The sequence below is a fragment of the Oncorhynchus mykiss genome, chromosome 1, assembly GCF_057628025.1.
Source record: "Oncorhynchus mykiss isolate SJ-2025 chromosome 1, ASM5762802v1, whole genome shotgun sequence".
In the NCBI taxonomy this organism is placed as follows: domain Eukaryota; kingdom Metazoa; phylum Chordata; class Actinopteri; order Salmoniformes; family Salmonidae; genus Oncorhynchus; species Oncorhynchus mykiss.
Genome location: NC_143022.1, coordinates 66562619 through 66578391, shown reverse-complemented (window position 1 = coordinate 66578391; position 15773 = coordinate 66562619). Strand labels below are relative to the sequence as shown.

At 40.9% G+C, this 15773-nt stretch overlaps 1 protein-coding gene across 1 annotated transcript in view; it reads right to left on the bottom strand.

Moving 5' to 3' along the window:
• The window catches only part of dntt (deoxynucleotidyltransferase, terminal), a 145999-nt gene that overhangs the window by 53303 nt on the left and 76923 nt on the right, over positions 1 to 15773 (bottom strand). The window contains exon 7 of the mRNA XM_021607961.3: positions 13834 to 13966. Within this exon, the coding sequence (XP_021463636.2) occupies positions 13834 to 13966 (133 nt within the window). The remainder of the gene's footprint in view (positions 1 to 13833; positions 13967 to 15773) is intronic.

Sequence of the window (15773 nt, the reverse complement as noted above, 5' to 3'; positions counted from 1 at the left end):
CACCACCTATGCGAAGCTAGCCACAATAACGATTAGCCCTAATAGTAGAATTTGTGGTTCGCATTGAAACTGCCGCAAACATATACAAATTGTAGAATCATGGTATATTTGGACTAGATAATGCTTAACAAGTTTAGATTGTGATAGAAATTCAACAAAAGACAATAATTAGTTCATTTGACCAAAAACAGTCAAAGTTCGGCAATAAGAACTATGATGCTAATATGTGTAAACTCTTCACACCTGTGTTTTCCAGGTGTCATTGAGTAGGCTGATACCCCATTTCATGGACCCAAGATCCATAGATAAGGTTGTACAATACATTGCAATATGAATGTTCAATAAACCCTAGGTTGACTGGTGAGCTAATGTGGCTCATTTCACAGTGGTGTCAAAGTCTTGCATTAAGAGGTGTGACGCTGATACCCCATTTCATTGAACCAAAATCCATAGGTAAGGTTGTACAGTGAAATATGAGTATGCCTCAATGCAATTGGGAAGTCTAATACATCCACAGTGCAATTGACAAGCATTATTTAGTGCAAATATGGCATGATTCCAGTATTTGTATCCGTTTTGATGCGTGACCTTTATTTTAAAGGCAAACCAGAAATGTCATTATTGGGCTCATCTTTATTGTGGTTAGCTTCACAATCAGTGTGGGCCGCTGCTGAAAATGACATATCTCCAGATTACCTGGCATGCATCAAAAACTTGGGTCAGCTATTCTGAAGTGATGAAGCGTGTGGCGCATAAAAATCAATTGTCCTCTGTTGCAACACTCACTACCAAGATCCAAACTGCCTTTGGAAGCAACGTCAGCACAATAACTGTTCGTCTGGAGCTTCATGAAATGGGTCTCCATGCCCAAGCAGCTGCACACGAGCCTAAGATCACCATGAGCAAAGCCACGCGTTGGCTGGAGTGGTGTAAAGCTCACTGCCATTGGACTTGAGAGCAGTGGAAACGCGTTCTCTGGAGTTGATGAATCATGCTTCACCATCTGGCAGTCTGACAGACACATTTGGGTTTGGTGAATGCCAGGAGAACGCTACCTGCAAGAATGCATAATGCCAACTGTAAAGTTTGGTGGAGGAGGAATAATGGTCTGGGTGTCACATTCTGACCATCGTTCTTGTGTGTTTTCCTTGTATTAGTGTTGGTCAGGATGTGAGCTGGGTGGGCATTCTATGTTGTGTCTGGTTTGTCTATTTCTATGTTTGGCCTGACATGGTTCTCAATCAGAGGCAGGTGTTAGTCATTGTCTCTGATTGGGAACCATATTTAGGTAGCCTGTTTTGTGTTGGGTTTTGTGGGTGGTTGTCTCCTGTGTCAGTGTTTGTACCACACGGGCACAACGGGTTTTCATGTTTCTTGTTTTGTAGTCTATTTCATGTGTAGTTTTCGTTATTATAAGAACCATGAATGATAACTACGCTGCGTCTTGGTCCGATCCCTACTACACCTCTTCTTCAGAGGAAGAGGAAGAAGAGAACCATTACACTGGGGCTGTTCTTCATGGTTCGGGCTAGGCTCCTTATTTCCGGTGAAGGGATATCTTAACGCTACAGCATTCAATAACATTCTAGATGATTTTGTGCTTGAATGGGAACATCGACTGCGAGCCAGGCCTAATCGCCCAACATCAGTACTCAACCTCATTAATGATCTTGTGGCTGGATGGAAGAAAGTCCCCGTAGTACTGTTCCAATATCTAGTGGAAAGCCTTCCCAGAAGAGTGGAGGTTGTTATAGCAGCAAAAGGGGAGACCAACTCCATACTAATGCTCATGATTTTTGGAATGAGATGTTCGACCAGCAGATGTCTATATACTTTTAGTCATGTAGTGTATTAGTCAATGCTTTTGAACTGAATATGTGAATTTTCATATATTAATGACACTAACAAAAGCAATGAATTGTTCAGCAACGTGTAGTAAATGCTAACACAGCTTTGGTGATGAAAGGTACATAATGCATCCATTGTCATCTCCTATCAGGCCACTGCATGCTGTGAGATTGTCCTGGATGGTGACACATCTTCAAGCTGTCTGACTGAAGACTGTGGCCTTCAGTGGTACCAGAAGCAAAGGGAGTAAAGCTACAGTCTCTCTCTGTCTCACAGCCATTCTGTAAGCATGCATTGTATGTAACCTAACCACTCAAATTCATACCAACAGCTACAGACACAAGCACTAATTTATATTCACTTTGTCCACTTGTCCAATTCTTCAATCTTGCCTGGGATATATATTTTAGTTGACACACCTGTGAGATGTCTGATATACATGAATAAAAGTGTATTCACCTTAGACATGGACTTTGCATTTACTTTAGACCTTTAGAATCATAAGCTCCAAAAGTTGTTTAAATTACCACAGAAGTTGGTTATAGTTGTTTTGGTTAGTGCGTTAGTTGGTTATAGACTTTTACAGGAAGGAGAGAGTATGAGTTTTGGCGTGAGTGCAGTAAATCCAATCCAACCAGTGTCTCTGGAAAATATGCCATGTCATCACACAGGCAGACTGCCACAGTGAATGAGGTTACTAATACACTTTTATTCATGTATATCAGACATCTCACAGTTTACCACGCTTTTCTGGACAACTGGACATTCCTCTCACCCATCCGGTCGACTCCTTTTTGCCTGCTGCCGTCTCTTGGTCTTCTTCTAGGTTCAAACCTATATGTCTGTAGTCCAGTGCCTTACTGTCAAAAGCAACCCACTGGTAACACAGCCACCTTGTGCAGCTCAGTGTCCCAAAACTGTTCACCTGTTTCTACGTCAAGCAAGTAAAATGTTCCATTTGTTTTTTTTTTTGTGTGTTTTTATGGTGCATGTGCCGCAAAGCAACATATAATAGATGTTACCGTTCGAATCTCCATGTCGACAAGGTGAAACATCTATCGATGTGCTCTTAGGTAAGGCACTTAAACCAAATTATTGCAGGGTCACTGACCCTGGCCTTGACCCCATTCTCTGAGGGTGTCTCGACGGAGTTGGGATATGCAAAAAACAAATGATAATAATTGCTAAAGGCATGTATTCTTTACATTTATTGTCCAACAATAAATGTAAAAATGTGTTTAACCTCGAAGGAATCAGTGTTCCTAAACCGGGACAGTTGTTGCTCAATATGCAGTAATGTCACTATATATAACCAACATTGTAAACAACAGCCAACTTTCCGGGACATAGACATGTCTTATATAGGCAGAAATCTTACATTAGTGTTAATCTAACTGCAGTGTCCAATTTACAGTAGTTGTTACAGAAACAAATACCATGCTATTGTTTGAGGATAGTGCACAACAACAAAACACTTTTATCATGGCAACTGGTTTGATACATTCACCTCTGAAGGTAAATAGTGTACTTACATTCAGTAGTCTTTCTCTGATTTGTCATCTAAGTGTTTCCTATCAAATGGTATCAAGAATATGCATATCCTTGCTTCAGGTCCTGAGCTACAGGCAGTTAGATTTGGATATGTCTATTTAGGAAAAAAAAGGGTCAGATTCTTAAAGTCATTGATTGTTATAATATACTGTAGAATGCTCCAGCACTAATTTCATTCGCATATTGGCATGTTTTTGTAGTTTCAGAAATATACAACAACATTTATGGAGCAAACATTATCCCAAGGTCTAGCAAAGAAAATACTTAAACACTTAAACTTACAATGAGTATACAAATCATCAAGAATACTCTACTCTTTCCGTGACATAGACTGACCAGGTGAATCCAGGTGAAACTATGATCCCTTATTGATGTCACCTGTTATATCCACTTCAATCAGTGTAGATGAAGGGGAGGAGAGAGGTTAAATAATCATTTTTAAGCCTTGAGACAACTGAGACATGGATTGCGTGTGTGTGTCATTCAGAGGGTAAATTGGCAAGACAAAAGATTGCAATGCCTTTGAACGGGATATGGCAGTAGAGTATGGTAGTACAGGCGCAACGGTTTGTGTCAAGAACTTCAACGCTGCTGGGTTTTTCACGCTCAACAGTTTCCCGTGTGAATCAAGAATGGCCCACCACCCAAAGGACATCCAACCAACTTGCTGTAACTATGGGAAGCATTGGAGTCAACACGAGGCAGTATCCCTGTGGAACGCTTCGACACCTTGTAGAGTCCATGCCCCGAGGAATTTAGGCTCGTCTGAAGTCAAAACGGGGTGTGCAACTCAATATTAGGATGTTACTAATGTTTTGTATACCTAGTGTAAATTACAGAACAGTGATAAACATATTTCAGAATACTTACAAACATATTTCAGAATACTTACAAACATATTTCAGAATACTTACAAAAATATTATCTTAAAGGGAGATCTTTAAGAAGGGTCACCCTTTTTCAACTTCATATTCATCATCACCAGCACCACCCTAACATCAAAATATGTGAAAATGGCACTTTTCTATGTTTTGAAGTAAAAAAGATAGAGGAAGATAAGTGTTTCCAATGACATCAGAAACCAATTAGTAGACAATTAGTAGGCAATTAGTATCAAATCAAGTGTTATTTGTCACATACAGATGTTAATTATGCAGTTATTATTGCGGGTGAAGCAAAATGCATGTGTTTCTCTCTCCAACAGTGCAGTAATATCTAACAATTCACAACAACACACACATCCTAAAAGTAAAATAATGGAATTAAGGAATATATAGGATGAGCAATGTCGGGGTGGCAAAGATTAAATGCAATAGAATAGAATACAGTATATACACATATATACAACCAAAAATATGTAAACATTATTCAAGTGACTAGTGTTCCATTATTAAAGTGGCCAGTGATTTCAAGTCTATGTATATAAGGCTGGCTATATATAACCCTGCCTCTAAGGGGCAGGGTTACGTAATCGGGTGGAAGCCGCCTAGTGATGGATTTTCAACAGTCTTGAGATAGAAGGCGCCTAGTGATGGGTATTTAACAGTCTTGAGAGAGAAGCTGTTTTTCAGTCTCTCGGTCCCAGCTTTAATGCACCTGTACTGACATCGCCTTCTGGAAAATAAGGGGTGTACAGGCAGTGGCTCGGGTGGATGTTGTCCTTAATGATCTTTTTGGCCTTCCTGTGACATCGAGTGCTGTGGGTGTCCTAGAGGGCAGGTAGTTTGCCCCCGATGATGCATTGGGCAGACCGCCCCACCCTCTGGCGAGCCCTGCGGTTGCGGGCTGTGCAGTTGCCGTATCAGGCGGTGATACAGCCCGACAGGATGCTCTCAATTGTGCATCTGTAAAAGTTTGTAAATGTTTTAGGTACCGCGCCAAAGCCTCCTGAGGTTGAAGAGGAGCTGTTGCACCTTCTTCACCACAATGTCTGTGTGGGTGGACCATTTTAGATCGTCTTGAAGCTTCCCACCTACTCCACTGCGGTCCCGTCGATGTGGAGAGGGCGTGCTCCCTCTGCTTTTTCCTAAAGTCCAAGATCAGCTCCTTTGTTTTGTCGACATTGATTGAGAGGTTATTTTCCTGGCCCAACACTCCCAGGGCCCTCACCTGCTCTCTGTAGGCTGTCTCGTCATTGTTGGTAATTAGGCCTACTACTGTTGAGTTGTCTGCAAACTTGATTGATGATTGAGTTAGAGGCATGTGTAGCCACACAGTCATGGGTGAACATGGCGTACAAGAGGGGGCTGGGCACGCACCCTTGTGGGGCGTTGGTGTCACACTCTTTCTCCATCCCTAGCAAACACACCTGATTAATCAAATTGCAGTCTAAACTGAAGATCATGATTAGGTGATTATTGGAGTCAGGTGTGTTAGCTGGAGCTGGGGCAAAACTGTGACACCAATCAGGCCCTCAAGGACTGGAATGGCCCACCCCTGGTCTAGGGTGTCAGGTAAGGTAGAGGTAATATGATCCTTAACTAGCCTCTCAAAGCACTTCATGATGACAGAAGTGAGTGCTATAGTCATTTTGTTTCGCTTTCTTGCGGTACAGGAACAATGCTGGACATCTTGAAGAGATTGAAGGGAGAGATTGAATATGTCCATAAACACTCCAGCCTGCTGGTCTGCACATGCTCTGAGGACGCAGCTGGGGATGCCGTCTGGGCCAGCAGCCTTGCAAGGATTAACACACTTAAATGACTTACTCACGTCGGCCACGAAGAAGGAGAGCCCACAGTCCTTGGTAGTGGGCCGTGTCGGCGGCACTGTGTTATCCTCAAAGCGGGCGAAGAAGGTGTTTAGCTTGTCCGGAAGCAAGACGTTGGTGTCTGCAATGTGGCTGGTTTCCCCTTTCGAGTCCGTGATTGTCTATAGATCCTGCCACATAAGTCTCGTATCTGAGCCGTTGAATTGCAAATCCATTTTGTCTCTATAGTGACATTTTGCCTGTTTGATTGCCTTACGGAGGGAATAACTACACTGTTTGTATTCTGCCATATTCCCAGTCACCTTGTCATGGTTAAATTATGTGGTTTGCGCTTACAGTGTTGTGCGAATGCTGTCCATGGTTTCTGGTTAGGGTAGGTTTTAATGGTAACTATGCATACAACATCTCATACACTTTCTGATAAACTGTATCTATTTATTCGTCGGCGTTATTCTTAGAGGCTACCCGGAACATAACCCAGTCCGCGTGATCAAAACAATCTTGAAGCGTGGATTCTGATTTGTCAGACCATCGTTGAATAGTCCTTGGGTGCTACCTGTTTGAGTTTCTGCCTATAGGGTGGGAGGAGCAAAATAGAGTTGTGATCAGATTTGCCAAAGGGAGGGCAGGGGAGGGCCTTGTAGGCATTGCGAACAGCTGTGGTCTAATGTTTTCTCAGAGCGAGTGATACAGTCAATGTGTTGGTAGGACTTCGGTCGTGTTTTCCTCAAATTTGCGTTAAAATCCCCAACTACAATAAATTTGGACTCAGGATATGTGGTTTCCAGTTTGCATAAAGTCCAGTGGCTATAACCAAAGATAATTCTCTTGGGAGGCATTTGATTGTGCGGTATTCCAGATTGGGTGAACAAAAGGACTTGAGTTTCAGTATGTTATCACAATCACACAATGTGTGGTTAATCTTGAAACATACACCCCCGCCTTTCGTCTTCCCAGAGAGTTCATTATTGAGAACCCAGCTGGCTTTATGGACAAAGACAGTATATCCCGACTGAACCATGTTTCCGTGAAACAGAGTATGTTACGATCCCTGAAGGAAGTTCTCGCCCTGTGCTCATCTATCTTTTTACCCATAGACTGAACATTAGCGAGTAATATACTCGGAAGCGGTGGATGCGTGCCTCGTGAGTCAGACTAGATGTCTACTTCGAATACCTCTTCTCCGGCGGTGATGTGTTCGATCAGCCTCTGGAATCAGTTCAATTGCCCTGGGAGGTATGAAGAAGGTATTCAATTCGGGAAAGTCATATTCCCGGTCGTAATGCTGGTGAGTTACCAGCGCTCTGATATGCAAAAGTTATTTCCGGATGTATGTAATAACACAAAAATGCCCTGGGCTAATAATGTAAAAAAATAACACACACAAAAAAACAAAATACTGCAAAGTTGCTTAGGAGCTAGAAGCAGAGCTGCCCTATCTGTCGGCGCCATCTTTTAATTGTTTAAAATCACATGATGCACACCAATGAAACATTTATCTTTCGCCATCTTTTTTCCCACAAAACATAGAAATGCACCATTTTCACATATGTTGATGGTGGGGTGGTGCTGGAGATGATAATGAAGTTTACAATTTTAGAAATGCCCCAATAAGTGTCACACCCTGATCTGTTTCACCTGTCTTTGTGCTTGTCTCCACCCCTCTCCAGGTGTCGCCCATCTTCCCCATTATCACCAATGTATTTCTACCTCTGGTCACTGTTTGTCTGTTGCCAGTTTGTCTTGTCTTGTCAGGTCTTACCAGCGTGTTTTCCCATCTCCCTGCTTTCTCAAGTTTTGTTTCCTAGTTTCCCCATTCTGCCTGTCCTGACCCCGAGCCTGCCTGCTGTTCTGTACCTTATTGTCACTGCCCTAAACATCTGTGGCTATAGCTGTCTACATCTGGGTCTTATCCTGAGTTCTGATATTAAGAGGGAGAAATATTCCTACAAGTCACAAAAGATCAGATTTAATTTCTGCCTGTTTTTGCTCAGGACAAAGGGTCTTCCTACATGGAAATTAATAATATGGAAAATATTTTTGAAAAATACAATCCTCCTAAATGTAATTTTTCTGTTAAAATAATGCAACAAAATCTATTATTTTCGACTATAAAATGTTTTAGTTTCCCTGCCGGACAAGGATTGTCCCGACTTTCAAGAATCTCTGAGGTACAATGGGTGTGTATGGTTATTCTCACTTTTAATAATGGCTAGAGAGTTTATATGAATTATACATCTAGGACAGTATGACTAGCATGGATGGATGGGTAGATAAAAAGGTCTACCAGGGTTTAGAATTAACATTCTGTACATTGAACTCCTTTATGTTATCAAGTGATGTAAAGGAGCATGAGTGGAAGGCGCCATACTGTTCGGAACATTTGAATTATTTATGTAATAACATTTATTTTTGGTCTAATAGGTCTCCACTGCAGAGGTGTTTCATCAACCCTGAGATTATCTCCATGGTGATGCACATGTTCTCTTTCCAGTGCGATGTAAGGGTCAATGATGAACTTGATGGGGTCACCTGTCTCCAAGAACAATACCATAGCAACAAGTTCATGATGCAAATGAGATTATTTTATGCCTCATAGACCCTTCAACATCAACTCATCCTTCAACAAATACATCAAATATACTGAACAAATATATAAATGCAACATGCAACAATTTCATTAATTTTACTGATTTTTAAAGTTCATATGAGGGAATCAGTTAATCTATGGATTTAACATGACTGGGAATATGGATATGTTGGTCACAGATACCTTAAAAAAAATGGTCCTCACAATGGACCTCAGGATCTGGTCAGGGTATTTTTGTGCATTCATATTGTCATCGATAAAATGCTTATGCCTGCCTATACCATAACCCCACTGCCATCATAGGGCACTCTGTTCAGAACGTTGACATCAGCAAATCGCTCGCCCATACAACACCATACACGTGGTCTGCGGTTGTATGGACGGTTGGATGTACTGCCAAATTCTCTAAAACGCCGTTGGAGGCGACTTATGGTAGAGAAATTAACATTCAATTCTCTGGTAACAGCTCTGGTGGACATTCCTGCAGTCATCATGCCAATTGCAAGCTCCCTCAAAACTTGAGAAATCTGTGCCATTGTGTTTTGTGGCAAAATTGCACATTTTAGTGTGGTCTTTTATTATCGCCAGCACAAGTGGCACCTGTGTAATGATCATGCTGTTTAATCAGCTTCTTGATAGGCTCCACCTCTCAGGCGGATGGATTTTCTTGGCAAAGGAGAAATGCTCACTAAATTAGAGAGATAAGATTTTTGTGTTAATGGAAAATATCTGGGATCTTTTATTTCATCTCATGAAACACAGGACCAATACTTTACATGTTGCGTTTATATTTTTGTTCAGTATAAATAATCTACGGTTTCATCCTCTCATCTCTAATCATAATGTTAGCCACCCATGATCATCACTTTTTCCTTCTCTTCCTCTTTCCCCCACGAAGACAATATTTACATAATCAAATATCATTCCAGCTGTCATCCCTCCTTAGGGTACAAGAGTAATGTGGCATTGCCAGCTGTTTCCAGAAGAACAACCACACTGGAGTAGAGAGGTTATTGGCACACTGGCCACACACTGGCCACACAGTATGCTTGTGTGGCCGCCCAGAGCTTTTACAAAGAACGATACTTCCACAATTGTTTATAAATTGAGGTTTCTAAAATTAAGGTGACTGGAATCTTTTCAGAAATAACCTGAGGGGAGTGTGACTTTCCTAAAATAGACAAATAAGAAAGATCATTTTATTAGACTTTTTTAATCACCAAGTTTGTGTCGCTTTCCACTGATTTTTACCTACATTATATTATTTTACTATACATTATAACTACCATTCAAAAGTTTGGGGTCACTTAGAAATGCACGTTTTTTGTCCAATAAAATAAAATTGATCCGAAATACAGTGTAGACATGGTTAATGTTGTAAATTACTATTGTAGCTGGAAACGGCTGACTTTTAACGGAATATCTACATAGGCGTACAAAGGCCCATTATCAGCAACCATCACGCCCGTGGTCCAATGGCACATTGTGTAAGGTCCAAGGTCATCATTTTAAAAGGCTAATTGATCATTAGATAACCCTTTTGCAAATATGTTAGCACAGCTAAAAACTGTTGTTCTGATTAAAGAAGCAATAAAACGGAGCCTTCTTTAGTCTAGTTGAGTATCCGTAGCATCAGCGTTTGTGGGTTCGATTTCAGGCTCGAAATGGCCAGAAACAAATAACTTTCTTCTGAAACTCATTAGTCTATTCTTGTTCTGAGAAATGAAGGCTATTCCATGCGAGAAATTGACAAGAAACTGAAGATGCACAACTGAACAAGAGGACAAGTACATTAGTGTCTAGCTTGAGAAACAGACGCCTCACAAGTCCTCAACTGGCAGCTTCATTAAATAGTACCAGCAAAACACCAGTCTCAACGTCAACAGTGAAGAGGCAACTCTGTGATGCTGGCCTTCTAGGCAGAGTTGCAAAGAAAAAGTCATATCACAGACTGGCCAATAAAAAGAAAAGATTAAGATGGGCAAAATAACACAGACGCTGGACAGAGGAACTCTGCCTAGAAGGCCAGCATCCCGGAGTCGCCTCTCCACTGTTGACGTTGAGACTGGTGTTTTGTGGGTACTATTTAATGAAGCTGCCAGTTGAGGACTTGTGAGGCGTCTACCATTCAAACTTTTGAATGGTAGTACACAAAGAGAGAGAGAGCGAGAGAGAGAGAGAGAGATAGAGATAGAGATAGAGAGAGACACAAAGAGACACAGAGACAGAGAGAGAGTGAGTGGGAGATACAGAAACAGGTTGAAGTTTATTGTCATGAATCTTGCCCTGTAGGCAAAACTGAGCAATTTCCGCTAGATGGGCCAGCTGCAAGTCAAAATCGTCTATATCATAAACATTTATGAATGCAAAAACTAGGGTCAGGCATTAGGGTTAGCAGTGTGGTTAAGGTTAAATACCCATACCAGTAGAAACACCAGTAGAAATTCCACTTTTTGACTGAGATCCAAACAGTCATTCTCTGTAGCCTACACTTTGGTTTCCACTAGATAAAACAGCCAATAAGTAACAATTGGACACGTTGTGGCTGTTAACTTGTGATGACGCTACACTTGGCCACCTTGCCATGGAGCAAATTAAAATAGGGGGTGCAAACTAATATTCTTGCACCTCCCGTTTTTTTTACCAGCAGATTATCATAATCCATTGGATAGTTTGTAAAGTTTCACTTATTTTTGAGCTAGTCTTCATAAAGAAAACACATTACCATTTAATAAATGGTCAAATTGTGTGATATGATTGTATTTTAGAATCCCGCTCCCCCCATCACCCCAAGATGAATGGTTTTGACCACTAACGTTTGGGGCTAATTCGTTTTGCATGGCCCTGTGCCCAAGGTGTCAGAGAAGTTTACCAATCACTGTACCTGTACACAGCCCATCTGTAAATAGCACACCCAACTACCTCATCCCCATATTGTTCTTTAATTTAATTTTGCCCCCTAGTATCTCTACTTGCACATCATCATCTGTACATCTATCACTCCAGTGTTAATGCTAAATTGTCATTTTTTGCCACTATGGCCTATTTATTGCCTTACCTCCCTAATCTTACTACATTTGCACACACTGTATACAGATTTTCCTATTGTGTTATTGACTGTACGTTTGCTTATCCCATGTGTAACTCTGTATCGTTGTTGTTGTCGCGTTGCTTTGCTTTATCTTGGCCAAGTCGCAGTTGTTAATGAGAAGTTGTTCTCAACATGCCTACCTGGTTAAATAAAGAGGAAATAAAACATTTAAAAAAATGTTTGCAGGGTTTGCACATTTTTGACAATTCCATTGATTCTAAAGAATCAGTGTCGCACTGGGTAATGGGCCGTACAATACAAACTTGCCCATTGCTTCAATACACACTCCAAACCATTCAATAGTTAGGCTATCCATATTACCAGAGCTTATATTAGTTCTATTTCTATGGCAGATTCCCTTTCTCAATTTAGATAATGCATTGATATACTGTATAGCTGCACAATTTAGATGATGCATTGATATATAGGTGTGCAATTTAGATAATGCATTGATATATAGCTGCACAATTTAGATAGTATATTGATATACAGTATAGCTGTGCAATTTAGAAAATACATTGATATATAGCTGCACAATTTAGATAATGCACTGATATTTGCTAGCTAGCTTGCTGAAATGATAACAGAGAGAAAGAAGAATATAGCTATTCGATCATGTCTGTGTGCGTTTCCAAATATGAATGACGTCTGGAATCCGACACTGTTTCAATGGAATTGTAAAATGGCAAGAGTCAGACAAATCTCAACCCTCAACATGTCAACAGCTTTTATTAGCTTGCTAAGGTTAGCATGCTAGGTAGTTACACTGACAGCTGTCAGTCAGTGGCCTATATATTGTTATTTCTCTGCTAAATGTGAAAATCACCACAACGTTCCCACCCCCAATTCCTGAATATGTATTACCAGCCTGCGTCAGTCTTCGAGGTGAAACATAAACAAGAAATTTCGTTGTAGGACAGGAATTACTCTAAATATATTGCGGCAACTTCCTCTAAGGTGGGCCTTTAAGGTGAGGGTTAGGTTAAAAAATCTGATTTTATGACTTTGTGACTGTGGCAGCTAATGACCACTCTGCAGAGCATGCCTCCATGTCACGCCCTGACCTTAGAGAGCCTTTTTTATTTCTCTATTTGGTTAGGTCGGGGTGTGATTTGGGTGGGCATTCTAGTTTTTTTATTTCTTTGTTGGCCGGGTATAGTTCCCGATCAGAGGCAGCTGCAGCTATCGTTGTCTCTGATTTGGGATCATACTTAGACAACCTTTTTTCCAACTTTAGTTTGTGAGATCTTGTTTTCCTGTAGTGCCTGTGAGCACTGCAGTCGTCACGTTTCGTTTGGCTGTTTATTGTTTTTGTTGGCGAGTGTCATTTTAATAAACACGTGGAACTCTATGCACGCTGCGCCTTGGTCCGCTCATTTCAACGGGTGCATGAGTCAGGACAAGAAATGCCCCAACCTGCAATACAGAAAGAAAGAGAGCGATGATTGCGGAACGAAGACAGATCAGAAAGAGCTATAAGAGATATAAGTGGAACAGACTGTTGACGAAGCAGCAGAAGGCCTGTCACTCCTGTAGAGAAGAGAGGCGCACGTCCTTATTGCCAGACTGCTCATGCATTATTTAACCACACACCGCCACCAGTCACGGCAACATTTTTACAATACCATAGAGCCCAGTGCTTGGAGCACACTGAAGCACACTGTGCCACACACAAATAGAGCACAAAGGAAACTGACATAAAGAGAAAGTGATGGCGCAGGATGTGAACAAATGGACCCACGTTGTACCCGCCTAGCTGGCCTTTTAAGTTGATATAGCCGTTCATTGGGAACATGGTAATGTCATGTAAGTGACATTGATTTAGATGCTGAATGTAATGACTGTAGTGTAACACACGATTGATGCCTCTGTACACACTCTTCTCTTTTGCGTGGCAGGAACGAAAGAACCATGTCTGTCATGTGTAGAATGAAAACAACAAGGAACTAAGACTACGACCGTTGCAATGGCGCACTGTTTCAAACTCCATAACATACACAAATACATCCACACTGACAAGCTGAGATAAGAGTTGTACTGTACCTGCGAAAGCCACCTGTCAGAGCCAGTATAGAATCGGGTGCGATCCAATGGGCAGTCTCTTCAATGATGCTTCTAAGAGCTTTGGCCTCGGCTTTACTGACAGCCTTGGAGATGTCCCTGTAATACAGGAAACCTGAGGGGAAAGTATAAAAAGCACTATGAGCTGTCTATCTGAAGTGGACAATAGTTACAGAGTTACAGTAGCATTAGCATTGTGGACTATATATAGGGTTGCAAAGGCAGGTAATATTCACAGTAACTTTCAAAATGTACCAGTAATTTACCTGTCATTTTTCATATGAAAACTAGAATCACAAATCTTTAAAACGTTTTCCTAAGTATAACCCATAAACTTTGTGAACATTGTAGCTTTTTAATATGAAGATTACGGCATGGAATATATTGTATATGTTTAAAACGTTCTGTTTCAAACTGATTATGCTGCACGGCACAATAATGTGCAAATAAAATGTGTCATGCATGCGGATGCATTTAACAATATACACTGAAGTGCTAAAGCCCTAAAAAAGAGTGGGAATATCAGCTAATTGATGTTCAAGGAGTACACGCTAAAAAAATGTTGTTGGGGGGGGTTCTTTGTCAGGGGTCAGAGTGACATAATAAGTGTAACAATTGTTTTGCATTTTAAGAAGGGCTCTTTATTGCTGTGATGGTTGTGAAGAACCATCCTGTTCTTTCCCTCTACACCATGTTTTCCTTTATGCCATGAAATGCTACACTGTTAAAAAGTTCCTGTAGTACACTACAGTCTACCGGTTGCGGTGAAAGTACAGTAAACAACAACAAGTTCCTGAATTCTGTGTATTTGTGCCAAGCGTCAGTGGAAGTGTTGTACCAGTTTAAGTGGTTGATGATTATGTTGTCAAAGGTTGAGCATGTCTTTTAACACTGTCAGTTCTGCTGTATTTGTAAGAGAATGTGACAAAGAGCCCCACTGTCCTTTTACTGCAGTGGGCTAAATCAGGGTCACACAGAGTGTTACCTGGTCAAACATGTGGTTTTGGGCTTTAAAAAAAAGAAGACACCTGTATCATCCCAGAGTTGAAAAGTATTACATTTTGAGTTTGCGTCCCAATATTACACTTTAAAAACTTAACAGAAGACTGAAATATAACAAAACAGTTTGACATGGAAACACCAGATTTTTTGACAGGTTTAAAAAAAATCATGTTTACCAAGAAATGTTTACAAATATGAATAACATTCCACCCATGAGGCCAGAAGGTCATTTGACAGCAGGAAAGTACTACTAAGCATTCTTTCTGGTTTGACAACAAACTGACCATCCTGCCACACCATCGGGTAAGTGAGGCTGCCACAAATCAGCCACAGAAAGTTACTGTGAAGTTTAGAATAGCTACAGTACGTACAGAAAGTGTTCATACATTTTGATTTATTCCACATTTTGTTGTGTTACAGCCTGAATTCAAAATGGCTTAAATGCATGTTTTTCCTCACCCATTTACTCACAATGATAACATGTATTTATATATTTTTTTACAAATGTATTGAATATCAAATACATAAGTAGTCACACCCCTGAGTCAATACATGTTAGAATCACCTATGGCAGTGTCACGTTCTGACCTCTATTTCCTTTGTTTTGTATGTAGTTAGTATGGTCAGGGCGTGAGTTGGGTGGGCAGTCTATGTTTGTTTTTCTATGATTTGGGTATTTCTATGTTTCGGCCTAGTATGGTTCTCAATCAGAGGCAGGTGTCATTAGTTGTCTCTGATTGAGAATCATACTTAGGTAGCCTGGGTGTCACTGTGTGTTTGTGGGTGATTGTTCCTGTCACTGTGTTTGTCGTCACAGGATAGGACTGTTTTGCGTTCTCACATTTCTTGTTTTCGTTAGTTTGTTCATGTGTAGTGATTTATTAAAATATGACCAACCACCACGCTGCGCTTTGGTCCGC